This window comes from Anopheles gambiae, chromosome 2 (genome assembly GCF_943734735.2).
Source record: "Anopheles gambiae chromosome 2, idAnoGambNW_F1_1, whole genome shotgun sequence".
Taxonomy (NCBI): Eukaryota; Metazoa; Arthropoda; class Insecta; order Diptera; family Culicidae; genus Anopheles; species Anopheles gambiae.
In genome coordinates, this window is record NC_064601.1 from 22,192,197 (window position 1) to 22,205,461 (window position 13,265).

General features: G+C 53.1%; 3 protein-coding genes across 5 annotated transcripts; 2 read left to right on the forward strand and 1 right to left on the reverse strand.

Annotated features, from left to right (window-relative positions):
- Nucleotides 1-1,972: 1,972 nt before the first annotated feature.
- On the reverse strand, nt 1,973-3,518 carry LOC1273425 (vacuolar protein sorting-associated protein 37A). Its single transcript, XM_312401.6, has 3 exons — nt 3,189-3,518; nt 2,905-3,097; nt 1,973-2,838 (listed from the first exon to the last, which is right to left on the reverse strand). Exons 1-3 carry the CDS (start codon nt 3,230-3,232, stop codon nt 2,110-2,112), a joined length of 966 nt encoding a protein of 321 aa, XP_312401.5. The 5' UTR covers nt 3,233-3,518; the 3' UTR covers nt 1,973-2,109.
- A 361-nt stretch (nt 3,519-3,879) lies between these two features.
- On the forward strand, nt 3,880-9,314 carry LOC1273424 (integrator complex subunit 3 homolog). Its single transcript, XM_003436100.2, has 2 exons — nt 3,880-3,966; nt 4,036-9,314. The coding sequence occupies exon 2, from the start codon at nt 4,277-4,279 to the stop codon at nt 7,904-7,906; it is 3,630 nt and encodes a 1,209-aa protein (XP_003436148.1). The 5' UTR covers nt 3,880-3,966; nt 4,036-4,276; the 3' UTR covers nt 7,907-9,314.
- A 212-nt stretch (nt 9,315-9,526) lies between these two features.
- LOC1273423 (FAM172 family protein homolog CG10038) lies at nt 9,527-11,372 on the forward strand. Of its 3 annotated transcripts, none has more exons than XM_003436102.2 (5): nt 9,527-9,643; nt 9,743-10,047; nt 10,116-10,780; nt 10,863-10,947; nt 11,173-11,372. In XM_003436102.2, exons 2-5 carry the CDS (start codon nt 9,831-9,833, stop codon nt 11,307-11,309), a joined length of 1,104 nt encoding a protein of 367 aa, XP_003436150.1. In that variant the 5' UTR covers nt 9,527-9,643; nt 9,743-9,830; the 3' UTR covers nt 11,310-11,372. The 3 variants fall into 3 exon arrangements, with proteins under 3 accessions (XP_003436150.1, XP_061497764.1, XP_061497765.1); XM_061641780.1 differs by having other exon boundaries at nt 9,536-9,745; nt 9,858-10,047; XM_061641781.1 differs by having other exon boundaries at nt 9,612-9,745; nt 9,861-10,047.
- The last annotated feature ends 1,893 nt before the right edge of the window (nt 11,373-13,265 follow it).

Genomic DNA, 13,265 nt, shown 5'->3' on the forward strand with positions numbered 1-13,265 from the left:
AGGAGAGTATGCGGGTTGATTTGAATTTCATTATCCGCTCAGCAGCGCATCCCCGCTGAGTGCGATTCGGTCAGCTTTCGGTCGTCGTACACGCGAAGTCCTCCCCATTCCCCATTCCTTTTCGTTGGTATATTGTTTGGAAATTCTTGAGTTGATTTTCGCATTTTTTTTTTCGTTGCTAAATCTTTAAATCCAGAATTGTGTTTGTACAATCTTACTAAAAAAATAGACACAACTGCACCTGTGTGTGGTGTGTATACTTCTTCGATCCACACCATTCCTTGTGGTTGTCCTTTTACTTGCCACTATACCCAAGGTTAAGGAAGAGTGTTTTTCCCAATCTCAACGCAGCGTCAGATGGCCTTGCCGCGTGCTACACAAAAACACACTCACACACAGCACGATAGAAGAACACTCAGCCGCAGTGCCGCACACACATAGAGTATTAGTACGGGTCAGTACTTAGACGTCAAGGCCTACTCAGTTTGTTGTGCAGTTCAACTACTCCTTCTCACGCGTGTTACACATCCTTTGTGTTTACTTCCCCTGTGTGTCCTGTTTGCACATGGAGAGGGTAGACCATACAGCTTCAACAGACACACACACGCACACACTTGACACTGATTCTTCATTCATTCCGTGTACGGAAACATTCGCCAAGTTCTTCCCACATTCCCTTAGTATCAAGCTCAACCCACACCGGGGCTTAGAATGCTTGAGAACGCAGTCACTGCTGGGTTTGGGAAATTGGTAACACCGTTCACTGGAAATAGAGTACTCCTCCCAAAACGATAACCTCTGGCCCTTTTTCCCAAATTTCTGCCTTCTGAAAATTAGCACAACCCTACGCACTCTGTGGTTGAAGTGACGACTTCAGCACTGGCTTCCGGTTTAATATGGAGGGGGAAGGAGGAAAGATTGAACGAATTCCGACGCTTTGGAGACCACTTGGGGGCAACACGATCACCACGCAACCGTTCAGCGCGCACTTGCTACCGAGAATGAGCGTCCCTTCCGAGTGTGCGGGCCTGTTTATTATATCCTGATCCCGGTGTGGCGTGGCTGTGGCTCTTCGTAGCGTTCTCCGGAAGCTCTCGCACACTGCGGCTCACTCTCCCGTACGGAGCGGATATAGGGGAGGGTAGGGACATTGTTGGATGTTTTTTCCCAAAAACGTGTCCTCCTCCCGCTGGAGTGGGCGGAGTGCGGTTGTTCTCGCCGCGAGCGGTCGGTGTTTTTGGACGATCCAACCGAGCGAGCTTCGTGCTGTGAGAGACGAACCCCACGTTGAGAAGGTAGGCCACCGTAGGTTGTACTTGAGCTTTCGTGGAAGTGACCGTTGTACTTGAGCCTGGTGCAGCCGGGATGGATGAAGTTAATGGTATTATTTCGTAGAGTTGAAACAGCGACGAATTATATGGCCATAGCCATGAGGTAATGGTGGAAAAGGAGTGTGAATTTTATTAAATATTAAATATTTAAACATGCATTTCCTACCAACATTCAAATGTCAATTACTACAAAGTATCTTACTAGTGTGGATACCAGATACCATCCTAAAGCCACCACTGGCTACAACCCTGCAGCATCATTGCTTACGTTACGTTGCTTCTACGCTCGGGATGTTCAAACAAAGAGTTTCTTGTTTTATTTTTTTTTCTTTCATTACGAGCAACATTGTTAACAATGCTCAAACATGCCTAACGCATTGTTTTGTGTGTCCTCATACCGTAATCCTTTAAGGACGACCATGTTAAACAACACTGTTGCGTGCGCGCCCAGTGGGTAGCAGTCGGTTGGATATGTGTCGAGTACACGACCACCACGGTTTGCCCACGTCGGTGGAAAAGAGAGCCCTTCGCGATAAAGTGTCGCGTCTTCCTCACGCAAGAGAGTAGTGTGCGCGAGAGCTCTCCTCGCTTTGCTGCGTCTGCGCAATGTTTCATCAGCGACACAAGCAACACCGAAGACGTTTCATTTGCACCGAAAGCTTGCATTCGGCACCAGAGCATGTTTATTGCAACAGTACATACTATGATCTGCTCGCACCGCGGATGGGGAAAAATATCACAAGAAAGCGCACAACATCTCGCTCTCTCCCGAGCAACCTCAAAATGCGGCACGCTCCAGTGCAGTCAGCTGCTGCACCAACCGCTCCTCTTTGGCTTTCCGCATCGTGTACAGCTTGCGGGACTCGATAAAGTTCTGCAGGAAGGTGCCAACGTCACTCTGGCCGGCCAGAAAGCGCTGTGCCTCGTCGTCGCTCTTGCTGTCCGCGGTCGAGACGGCAATCTGCAGCAGTTCCTTGATGTGCTGGGGCGAAAAGTCTTCCGCCTTTCGTTGGTACCGTTGGTTCATCGATTCCCACTGCTGGCCCAGCTCCTTGAACTCGAGCGCCAACGATTCGAGCTTCGCTTTCCGCTCCTCGACCGTCTGCTTGCGGGCGAGATTGTCGACGGCCAGCGACTCTATGCCCGCCAGCAGTTGATCCAGCTCGTCGTTCTGGTGCTGCAGGAAGGGTAGCTTGGCGACGAACTCTTCCAGGTAGTCTTCGTCCGCGTTTAACCGGCTCAGCTCATCGGTGGTGAGATTACGCAGTCCGAACGGGTCCGGTTCGTGCGAGGGCGAGAGCAGGGCATTCCGATTATCGACACTGTAGTCCGGCACGTTGCCATTTCGACACTGTTGGTGGTGTTGGTTTGCTGCTGCACCAGCAGCTGCTGCTGGTGGTGGTGCGTGATGCTGGGGTGTGGATTCGTTCACAAACCGGGGAGGGTGTTTTTCAAATTCCCGCCCCACTGCTTGCACTACCCGCCCGAGATCGGAATGTATGGTGTACTGTAATGGGAAGTGGGGAAGTTACTAAACTTTCAAATGGGAACCGGAGGCAGCAAAAATTCGTACGTTCAGTATCCCGGGAGCATTTTCAATCTCTCCAGTAGTGCCATTAACCCACGGATGGCGAAGAATCGGGCTCACGATGAGCTTTGGCTTTTCGTTTGGAAATCCACTGCCCAGCAGGATGTTGATGGCAATTTCCCTTCCGCCACAGTCAAAGTTGACCAGATATTCTTCGTTTTCCTTCACCTCCTGTACGCTGTGCGTGATTGAGAAAGGTGAAAGGATCAGTGAGGAGGGGGCCGCTGGATGATTGCAATATGCATAACTTTTTCCCATTAAATACTCACTTGTGGTTGAATATCTTCAGCGTATCGATCTGCCGTTTGCGCATCGTTCCGAATGTGACGATCCTTGGACGTGCAGATGGTGATGATCCAGCACCGTTAAACCAGTACGGCCTACGACGATAAAGACATTTGAGGGCGATAATTTGATTTGGACACGGTGAATCAGTCGGGCAGGTTGAAGAAACGATGATAATTTTGTGGTTTGTTTTGGTTACGTTTGTGACGTCATGAGTGTGTGTGTATTTCTGCGAAGAGAAATGTCAAAAATTTGCCGAAATTTTCGAAAATAATCTCGAACGTTTTCTGCAGGGTTCGTAGACCGGAAGAAGGGCAATGGGTTGATTAAAAACGAGATTCTACTGATAGCAGCTAAATTTGGAAAGTCGTACAATGATTGCACTCCTCACGAGGCTAAAGAACACTAGATAGATTTTCTCTTTCATCTTTCATTAGCATGTACATTTTTAAACAACGTCTATTATCAATTGAACAAAGGCTAGAAATGGATAAGCTTAAATGTCTTTACTGTTGGAGGATAAATTTATTGCAATTTTATTACAAATTTCGTGAAGTGATTTGAAATGTAGCATACATTTTGCATGAATTTCCATTGATTGATTTTTCGAACAAACGCGGCTGTATTCGAAACTTTCGAAGATTGCGTTTACACACGGGCTGTCGGCTACTCGGCTAGTTTGGTCTCGTTTTGACAGGTCGGAGTTGCACGGCAAAAAAAAAGGAACGGGTTGCTGCTGCTGCTGCTGCTGCTGCTGCTTTGGTAAACGGGGACGAACAGCGATTGGCCAACACTAAAGAAAACGGTGAACGTGAATCGTTCTTCTTGCAGCGCGCCAGCTCACCGTGCTGATTTGTATGCGTGTGCGTGTGCCGTGCGTGACACGCTGCTGCTCGTGCTAGCCCGCCCCTGCGGCAGGTTTGTGGATGTACACAACGCCAGAAGAAGAAGGGAGGCTTCACCAGCTCCGCTAGCGAACGACGACGACGATCATCCCCCTCCCCCCGGACGCGTCGCCGGAAGCGGTACGCGGGGATCCAGTCGACGGCTCGGTGCCGTCTCCACGGCACAGATGGACGCGAGCGGGAAGGGTGCCGCGGGCTTCGAGGGCAAGCTGTTCGTGCAGACGATCGACGCGCGCGATGAGAACGAGGAGAAGTACATGCGGGCGTACCGCGCGTTCGAGGAGACGACGGCCGGGCTGAGCGATAAGGACTTTCACGATCTGCTCTCCTCGCTGGTGAGCAAGGAGAAGCAGCATGAGGAGATTTCGCTAGCGCTCGTCTACATCATACTGACCGACCCGAGCAGTGCGCCGAAAACGTACCGCGACCTGACGCTGCTGACCCGGGACGGGCTCGGGTTCGTAACGGCCAATCTCGCGATGCTGGTGGCGGAGAAGTACCACAAGCTGACGGACGTCGGGCGCAAACAGTTGCTGTGGTTGCTGCGCGAGCTGATCAAGAACCAGGTGCTGAACGTGGACAATCTGGCGTGGAACATTCTGCGGCAGGCGAGCGGCGGTGACATTAGCCCGAAAAACGTTGCCCTGATCGAGGGGCTGCTGGACATTTTCACCGAGCATCGGGCGTGGCTGGAGAAGGACCAGTTCCTGGTCGGTACGGTGGCGTACACGTTCGTGCGGCTGATCGAGGACCACTTCGGGCCGCAGTTTGTGCATCTGCGGAATCGGGAGGTGAAGTTTGTAATCTCGCTGATACGGGACCGGTTCATGGACATCATTCCGCTCGGGCGGGAGTTTGTGCGGTTGCTGCAGAACGTCGGCCGGATACCGGAGTTCGACCAGCTGTGGAAGGACATGCTGTACAACCCGAAGTCGCTCTGCCCCACATTCAACGGCGTGTGGCAGCTGCTGCAGACGCGAACGAGCCGGCGGTTTCTGCGCGGCCGCCTGACGCCGGACATCGAGCGCAAGATCCACTTTCTCACCAGCAACGTCAAGTTCGGCAATCAAAAGCGCTACCAGGACTGGTTTCAGGAGCGGTACTTCAACACGCCCGAGTCGCAGAGCCTGCGGTGCGATCTGATCCGGTTCATCATCAGCGCCATCCACCCGACGAACGACATGCTCTGCTCGGACATCATACCGCGCTGGGCGATCATTGGCTGGCTGCTGACGTCGTGCACGAACGCGGTCACGCTGGCGAACGCGAAGCTGGCCCTCTTCTACGACTGGCTGTTCTTCGACCCGGCCAAGGACAACATCATGAACGTGGAGCCGGGCATACTGGTGATGTACCACTCGATCAAGAACCATCCGCTCGTGAGCTGCACCCTGCTCGACTTTCTCTGCCGCATCATGAAGAACTTCTACCCGAAGTGGGAGGATCGCATCCGGACCGGGATCTACAACTCGCTGCGCAAAATTCTCGAGATGAAGGTGATACCGAATCTGGTGCCGTTGTTTGAATCGCCCAAGCTAGACCGCGAGCTGAAGGGAATGTTGCGCGAAACGTTCCGCGAGTTTTGCGTACCGCCGAACAGCATGTACATGCATCCCGGACCGCCCCAGCCCGGCATGGAGACGCCGATGATGATGCACTATCCGGGACCCGGTGGTGGTGAGCAAGTTGAACAACATCCGCCTCATCTAATGCATCCGTCAATGATGCACACGACGGTACATCCTGGCCAGACCGATATCACCCAGCTGAACCGAATGGATCCCTCTCGGAAAGCACATGACAGTGGTGGAGGAGGCGGAGGTGGTGGAGGCGGTGGAGGCGGACAAGTTGGAATGGGGCCAGGATGGCTCGCCTTACGCGGACCGATGGCTGCTGGTGTCGGTACAATGCCCGTGACACAGGGCGCACGTGGAGGTCCTCCCGGAGGACCTGGAATGATGCTCGCCGGTGGTGGTGGTGGTGGTGTTGGTGGTGGTGCTGCTGCTGTCGCGAGTGGTGCTCCTTTCAGTGGCGGAGGAATGGCGGGCCCTGCCGCCGGTACACCTTTCATCAAACCAGAACCTCCCCGAACAGACAGTGCTGCGAAGGCAGCGTCGACAGCGGCCTCAGCGGATGATCCCAAATTCAGCGACGATGAAGACGATGCAACCACAAAACCCGCAACGACGACGACGACGACGACGACAACAACAAAGACGGAGGACGTGTCGGATGATGACGATCTGCCGCTAGCCAAGGTACGCCTGCTGGAGAAGCCGGCCATCGCGAAGGTAGCCCTGCCGGACACGCTGAACGGCCACCTGGAAGAGTTTCTGCGGGAGAAGAGCGTGAAAACGTTCGAGCCGCTGCTGCAGTGCCTGGGCAGCTGCGGGAAGGCCGCGCTCAACCAGGAGCAGGAAAACTACCTCACCGAGAGTGTGATATCGGTCATTAAGCAGACACTGCCCGACAAGAGCTACTTCCCGGCGTCGAAGACGGACGACAACCTGTCGGAGAGCATCAACTATCCGCTGTTCGCGGCCTACCGGTTGCTCTACCAGCAGGAGGACTCGTGCAAGAAGCGCGTGATGGCGCTGCTGGTCGCGATCGTAACGCGCGTCAGCGTGGCCGGCTACATGCTGCTGTACTTCCTGAAGGTGCACGGGAAGCTGCAGGGCCGGCGGAAGGAGACGGCCGGCGGCAGCACCGCGTTCAAGGCGTCCGTGTACGGTGTGCTGTGCGATGCGCTCGATTCGGTCGACTCGGTGGACGAGTGCATCGAGAAGGATCTCAACCTGCTCGAGAAGCACAACACGCAGATGTTCCTGTGGATCCTGCCGGACATGTACCGGGAGTTCAAGCAAACCATGCTCAACAACACGACCGTGCTGCGGCTGCTGGTGGGCTGCATCGACGCGAACAACCTGGGCGACATCATCTACAGCATCACGCAGGGCAAGCTGATCCTGTTCGACGAGGACGGCATCGTCGAGATACTGCGCAAAAGCCTCGAGTACGAAACGTTCGAGCAGGTGTGCATCTGGCAGCTGGTGCAGGCGCACGACATCCCGCTCGAAACGTTCCAGGAGATCATCCCCGAGCTGGAGTCGGGCGCGCACGCGGAAGCGCTCACCGCGATCCTGCTGCTGCTGCGCGCGGAAAAGCCCACCACCGAGCTGGTCCGGTTGCTGCTGAGCCGTGAGACGGAATCGAAGCACCGGGGCGACCCGTTCGTCACCTCCGTCCTGCGCTACTGGTGCCAGGAGTTTGAGGAGAAGCTGTCCGAGCTGATCGCCGCCCTGCTCACCTCGAAGTACCCCTCCAACTCGCCGAACAAGCGCAAGCGGCCGTCGAAGAGTGCGCAACAAAACACGGCCCCCACCTCGGAGCAGCTGCTGAACCATCTCGAGCACTTCCGGCGCAGCTGCCGGCACGGGAACGGCACCGGCACCGGGCTGTTCGTGCAGAACGACATGCAGCGCGCCCTGCAGCAAGCGTTCACCCACAGCTCGGAGAGCCAGCGGAAGCAGTTCAGCGATCTGTTCGCGCTGGCCGCCGAAGACGAAACGTCCACGACGGTGGGCCGAAGGGGCACGAGCAGCCGGGGCCGGAAGGCGCCCTCGAACAAGAAGGAAACGGCGGCCGAGAAGGCGGCGGCGGCGGCCGCCGCGGCCCACGCCAACAACAGCAAGAAGGCGGCGGAAGCGTCCGCCAAGTTCAGCGACGACTCGAGCGACGAAGACTGGTCCAAGCAGAAAGCCTCGAAGCGAAGGAAAACGCTCAGCGATTCCGATTGACACCGTTCGCCGGTGGAACTGCTGGTTCGGCGCCGGATGGTGTGGCGGGCGACGCGGAAGGTAGTTGTGTACAGTTTGCTGCGGTTTGCGGCCTATTGCCAATAATGCCATTCGATGGACACAGAACCGCGTGAATGGGGCGGCATCAAGCGATCAGTACTTTGGTTTTGTAAGGCCACCAGGGGGTTAGGGTAGGGGGAGCGGGAAGAGCAAAAAACGTTAACCGATCCGCGATCAGTTATGTGAGTGTTGGGAGTGTGGCAGAGAGTCCAGATCGCGTCCACGTGCGCACGCACGCACACAAATGTATCGCTTGTCCCACTTTTTTGGGCACTTCCCGTGTTTGGTTTGCCCCGTTTGCAGTGGTAGAGCATGTTTTATTTATTTTTTTTTTTGCTATCCCACCGCTTGGGAGAGACCGTTTTTGTGCCTGTTTTTGCTTTTAACCATCCCGATCGTCGGTTTTTGGGGGTTATTAGGCAACAAGAAGATCGGCTTTTATCCATCTTCTCAATCCAGACAAAACTAAAATCAAGGCCCCCGCTATTTTAGGACACGTTCGTTTGCCATGCTAAATGAACGTTTGTCGGCAGATGTAAATGTAGGTAAATCAGTGAGTTGCAATATGGTACAATATCGTTCTAGATAGACATCTCGCCGCGGCCATTCCGTCGTGTGATATTGTCAACGTTTGTGCGTGAGTTGGGCACATGTGTTTATGTATTTTTTTAAATTGTGCATAGTTTTCTTGCTCCTGTTTTTAAAGGGCCTGACCTGCCCGACATACACACCAACCCTTCTCCCCCAGTCGGTCGGTGTTGTATTTATGCTCTACCCATAAAGCGGGGCGGGGGAGAGCGAAAGGATGCGAACTTTATCGCAACTCTTACAACGTTCAAAGAAGCTAACCGTGTCGTGAAACACATCACACTGTACAATAATTGAAAAGGGAGATAGGAAAGGAAGTGCGAATTAGGTTGGGCGACGTCGTCGTGGTGTGCGTGCGTGAAGATAAAAGCGCGATCGCGCGATACTCATTCAAATGGATCGTCATCGTCGTCGGGATTGTGGGAAGGATAGGTTACTACAGGTGGATTCTTCTGCCGCGTGTGTCGCATAATCAAAAGCCGGGACTAAAGGAAGGTCTTTTGCCGAGTGAGGCCCCATCGGCGGTTGAAGCCAGGATCGCGGGAGAACGGATCATCCAAAAGCACACAGCCGTTAGGTTAGGTGGGTAGATGGTCGTTAGGGGGGAAAAGGGAGATACAGACAGAGAGAGAGGAAAAAGTGGAAAAAGTTAGAGCACGGCTACAAAAGAATATACACACTTAGAAATTGCGTAAAATATGTAATAGTATTTCTAAAAAAATGTTTATAGATTAAATAAAGCGAACATTGATGTAAAGCATGTTGTGTGTGTATGTGTGTGTGTGTGTATGCGGGCTCCCTGTTGGATGTGGATTCATAACGCGCGGCGGCAACATTCGATGGGAAGCGAACAGTTGGATTTAGCCGCCCGCGGATGAGGTGTGCGTCTTGGGAAGCGTTTCTAACAGGAAAACGTTTGAAACGCTTGCGATTGAACGAAGCCATTAGAGCCCGTTTTTTAACGAAACCATCTGTCAAACGGGGCAAACGAGATCAATGCCAAATTTCAAAACAAACGAGCGCGAAAAAGCGGAACAAGCAAGACTGCCACTGCTACGAGTGGCCTGTTCGAGGACATAAACAAAGGTGGTGCGTACTAGCTCGGGCGTGTACTAGCGTACTCGGGTGGTTATTTAATCAATGTATCCTGCACTTTACATAATCTCGCTCACTCTCGGTGCATTGCAGCTGGTCAGTGTGGTTTTGGTAGAAGGCGTAGAAGGGAAACACTTGTTCGCGAACGAGACCGTCGCCGCCGGCAGCTAGCCGATAGCTTATGAGGGTTCTGTTTCGTCTGTTCCAGCAGCAGCAGCAGCACGCCAAACTACTAGCAGCACCGTCGGGCGGGTTGTTCCGGTGGCGCCAAGCAACAGCAGCAGCAGCAGCACCAGTGACAGCGGCGCTCGTAGCGATTTCCGGCATCCGAATGGCCGCCTCAGAGGAGCGCACCTATCCGACCACCTTGGAGGGGTTCGGCTACGGGTTCAATGAAGGTGAGTGCGAGAGGTTCCCGGGAGCCGGAAGCAGTTGTTTATCTTGCATCTCTTTCACCCTTCCACAGAAGGAAAGCTGCGCCAGCTTGACAAAGACACGGGCAAGCTGACGGATCGCGTCTTCGACTATCAGGTGTACACGTCGCTGTCGGAGAATCAGGCCCACTACGAGGCGCTCGGCGACGTCATCACGCAGTACGTCTACGAGCGGCTGGAGGAAAAGGAAGGCCTGAAGAAGCTGTACGTGCCGGCCGATGTGCCCCCCGAGGAGGCCACGTTCGTGTTCAGCACGGTGGAAAAGTTGGACCGGCCGAAGAAGCTGCTCGTGCTGATACATGGCAGCGGCGTGGTCCGGGCCGGCCAGTGGGCCCGCAGCCTCATCATCAACGATTGTCTCGATTCGGGCACGCAGATCCCGTACATCCGGCGGGGCCGCGAGCTGGGCTACGAGGTGCTGCTGCTCAACACGAACGACAACTATCGCACGGTGAAGGGAGCGCGGAAGCCGATCCGTGGCAGCCGCAACCCGACCGAGCACGCCGTCACCGTGCTGGAGCAGTACATTCTGGCCAGCCGGCCCGAATCGGTCGCGATCGTCGCGCACAGCTACGGTGGTGTGGTAACGGTCGAGCTGGCGCAACGATTTCCGGACTTTTTCCGCGACAAAGTGTTTGCGGTCGGGTTTACCGACAGTGTCCACGCGAGTTCGCTCGTGCCGGAAGCGTTGAAAAAGGTAAATGACGATGGATGATGGGTTGTTATGGGAGTGCGACGAGTGATTTTTTGTTTCTTTCGTTTGCTTCTCATTGGCGCAGATTGGCCGCAATTGGGTGACGGCTAAGGATCCACTCGACACCCCGCTGACAATCACCAAGCACGATATTCCCCGACACTCGGCCGGTAAGTGCAAGCACAAGGGAGCATCTCGAGAAAGGGTGTCAAGGCACCATATCCATGCCTGCTGCGATGTGAATGATGCTTCATAAAATGGCTACATAGCATGCAGCAACGGGCTGCAAATGGGCTTGCTTGCCGTTCTTATCTACAGATCGATTGAACTGCGTCGAAGAAGTGGTAGTAGTGGTTGTTAATTGGCATTCTCCCTGTTCTAATTCGTCCCCGCAGGCCATATCAAACACGAGATGACATCGTACAGTTGCATGAGTGCACTTTTCGAGTTTCTCGAGAGCCGCTACGCGGAGTTTCGGACCAACCGGGGCGACGAACCGCGATCGAAGAAGGCAAAGGGTGACGAGCTGTAAGTGCCTGCCCGTGGAACACTGGTCCGTTCCGGGTGGAATAAGAATAAAGTTTACGAAATGAAACGAATGGTTTGTGGTGAAGCAAAATGAATATCACCGTAGTAAGTAGCGTAGTAAGACATAGTGAATCTTTCCGGCTAGAAAGCATAATGTGCTTAAAGACCGCCTTCGATAAGCCTTTGTTGAGGAAGGTAAATGAGAAGAACCCCACCCCCATCGCGGAAGGTAGCAAGTTTTAATTTATCCATATGTTTGCACTCATCTTCAGTATCAGCATCGATTAAATGGACCGTGCGCCGAACGTTTCGATTGGATCAATAGCTTCCAAGAAAACCCTTCTAATAGCATCCCGGTAAGCCGAAGAGTAAGAAATGCTCTTGCCTCTTCACCATTCATCCCTCAAGCTCGTTTCAAAAGACTTCTCAAGAAGGTCCTTTCTTAGGACACGACAAAAAAGGACAAACGCTCGTCTTAAATACAGCAGAGTTTATTTTACACTGCGGCGCCCACCTTCCAGCCGGCATAAATCTCCAGCACCGATTGTGTAACGGAAGATTACAAACATCCCTTTCACGTGCGCACTCCCACCGTTCCTCCTCAACCCCCATCATGGCCCTCAACACACCAATTTACCGGCTGTGCCGGTTGATTATTTGCAACATTCTTTGGTCGGTGTGGCGGTGGATTTTGTTTTTATTATCCTCCGAACGGCAAATATACCAACGAACTGTTGGAGCGTAATTGTGAACGAGCAGCTCAATCTGCTTAAGAAAATTTGCACAAGCAGTCTCCGCCCTCAGCATTGTGTTAACATCCACCATCCGACGGAAGTCCCTCTGCCCGTGATAAACTCATGCCGATTGTGCGGAATCGAGCGCTCCGGCAGCAGCATGATTGTAACAAAACCCCCCCAAAGGATAAAAGATCTCATTCTATGTGTGTGTGTGTTCTTTCTTCATTTTAGGTGCTGTACGGCAAAGATATACACCGAAGAAACGGCAGTGTCGCGCTATCGGAACGTTTTTATCTTTAACCACTCTCGCGAAGGACGCACACGCAGCATCCATGGGCTGTGGGGAGAGTGAGTTTTTCAAGTACAACACGCACACAACGTGCGATAATCGCGAAGCAATTGTACTACGGAGCGTTGTCGTTGTCGGCCGTGTTTGCTGCACAAACGAGGGCGGACAGAATAGCGGAGCCCGAATCTTAGCGCGAAATTCGGTTAGTAGTAATGCTCGGGCGTGCCCGAAATAGATGCCCGGTGGCGGTGGCGCGGTCACGTTTTAAAAGCGATGCCCGGTGTGTGTGTGTGTGTGGCACAATATTGTGTCGCCCGCGAAGGGTCGATTTCGTATGCTAATGATGTTCGCTCTTCGCTGGGTGCTGCAGCTGACGAAGCTAATTGAGCGTGTTTATCTGTGGAGTGGCTTAAAAGTTGCCAAGCGTCGTTTGCCGTGACGGGGGGCCGTGACATTTAATTCGGGAAAGTTTTGCTAAGAGGGAAAAGGATTAGTTTTTGTAGGAAAAATGCATCTTTTGAACAGTTGGAATCGTAAAAGGGCGAAATGAATTAATGAATTCATCAATTGATGGATTCTGTAAAGACTTTTAACCTTTTAAAAGAAAAAAAAAGGTCAAATTAATTACGAGCGAATTGAAACGAACCACTTTTAACCCGTCCATCATCAAACACGTAGAACGGGCCTGGGGTCGCTGGTAAAGTGTCAAATTTCAAAAATCAAACAACACAAAAACAGCAAACGGATTGGATTCCTGTATTAAAAACAGCAATCGATCGAAGGCTCGGAATCGGGTGCTAAAGGTTGTGAACAGTAAATTATCAGCCGCCACGGTACACACTTCAGCACGTTTCAGCGTTGCAGCGTCGGAAGAACGATTTATGGGACTCGATGTGAATGGGCGAACCACATTCATCATCATCCGGCAGGGTGC

Coding starts and splice junctions, on each gene's coding strand:
- LOC1273425 (XM_312401.6), bottom strand. CDS start 3,232: ATGCGCAAACGGCAGATCGATACGCTGAAGATATTCAACCACAA. Junction 3,098..3,188: donor CTGAAGATATTCAACCACAA/GTGAGTATTTAA, acceptor AATCACGCACAG/CGTACAGGAGGTGAAGGAAA. Junction 2,839..2,904: donor ATGCTCCCGGGATACTGAAC/GTACGAATTTTT, acceptor TTCCCATTACAG/TACACCATACATTCCGATCT.
- LOC1273424 (XM_003436100.2), top strand. CDS start 4,277: ATGGACGCGAGCGGGAAGGGTGCCGCGGGCTTCGAGGGCAAGCTGTTC.
- LOC1273423 (XM_061641780.1), top strand. CDS start 9,695: ATGTATCCTGCACTTTACATAATCTCGCTCACTCTCGGTGCATTGCAG. Junction 10,048..10,115: donor CGGCTACGGGTTCAATGAAG/GTGAGTGCGAGA, acceptor ACCCTTCCACAG/AAGGAAAGCTGCGCCAGCTT. Junction 10,781..10,862: donor TGCCGGAAGCGTTGAAAAAG/GTAAATGACGAT, acceptor TCATTGGCGCAG/ATTGGCCGCAATTGGGTGAC.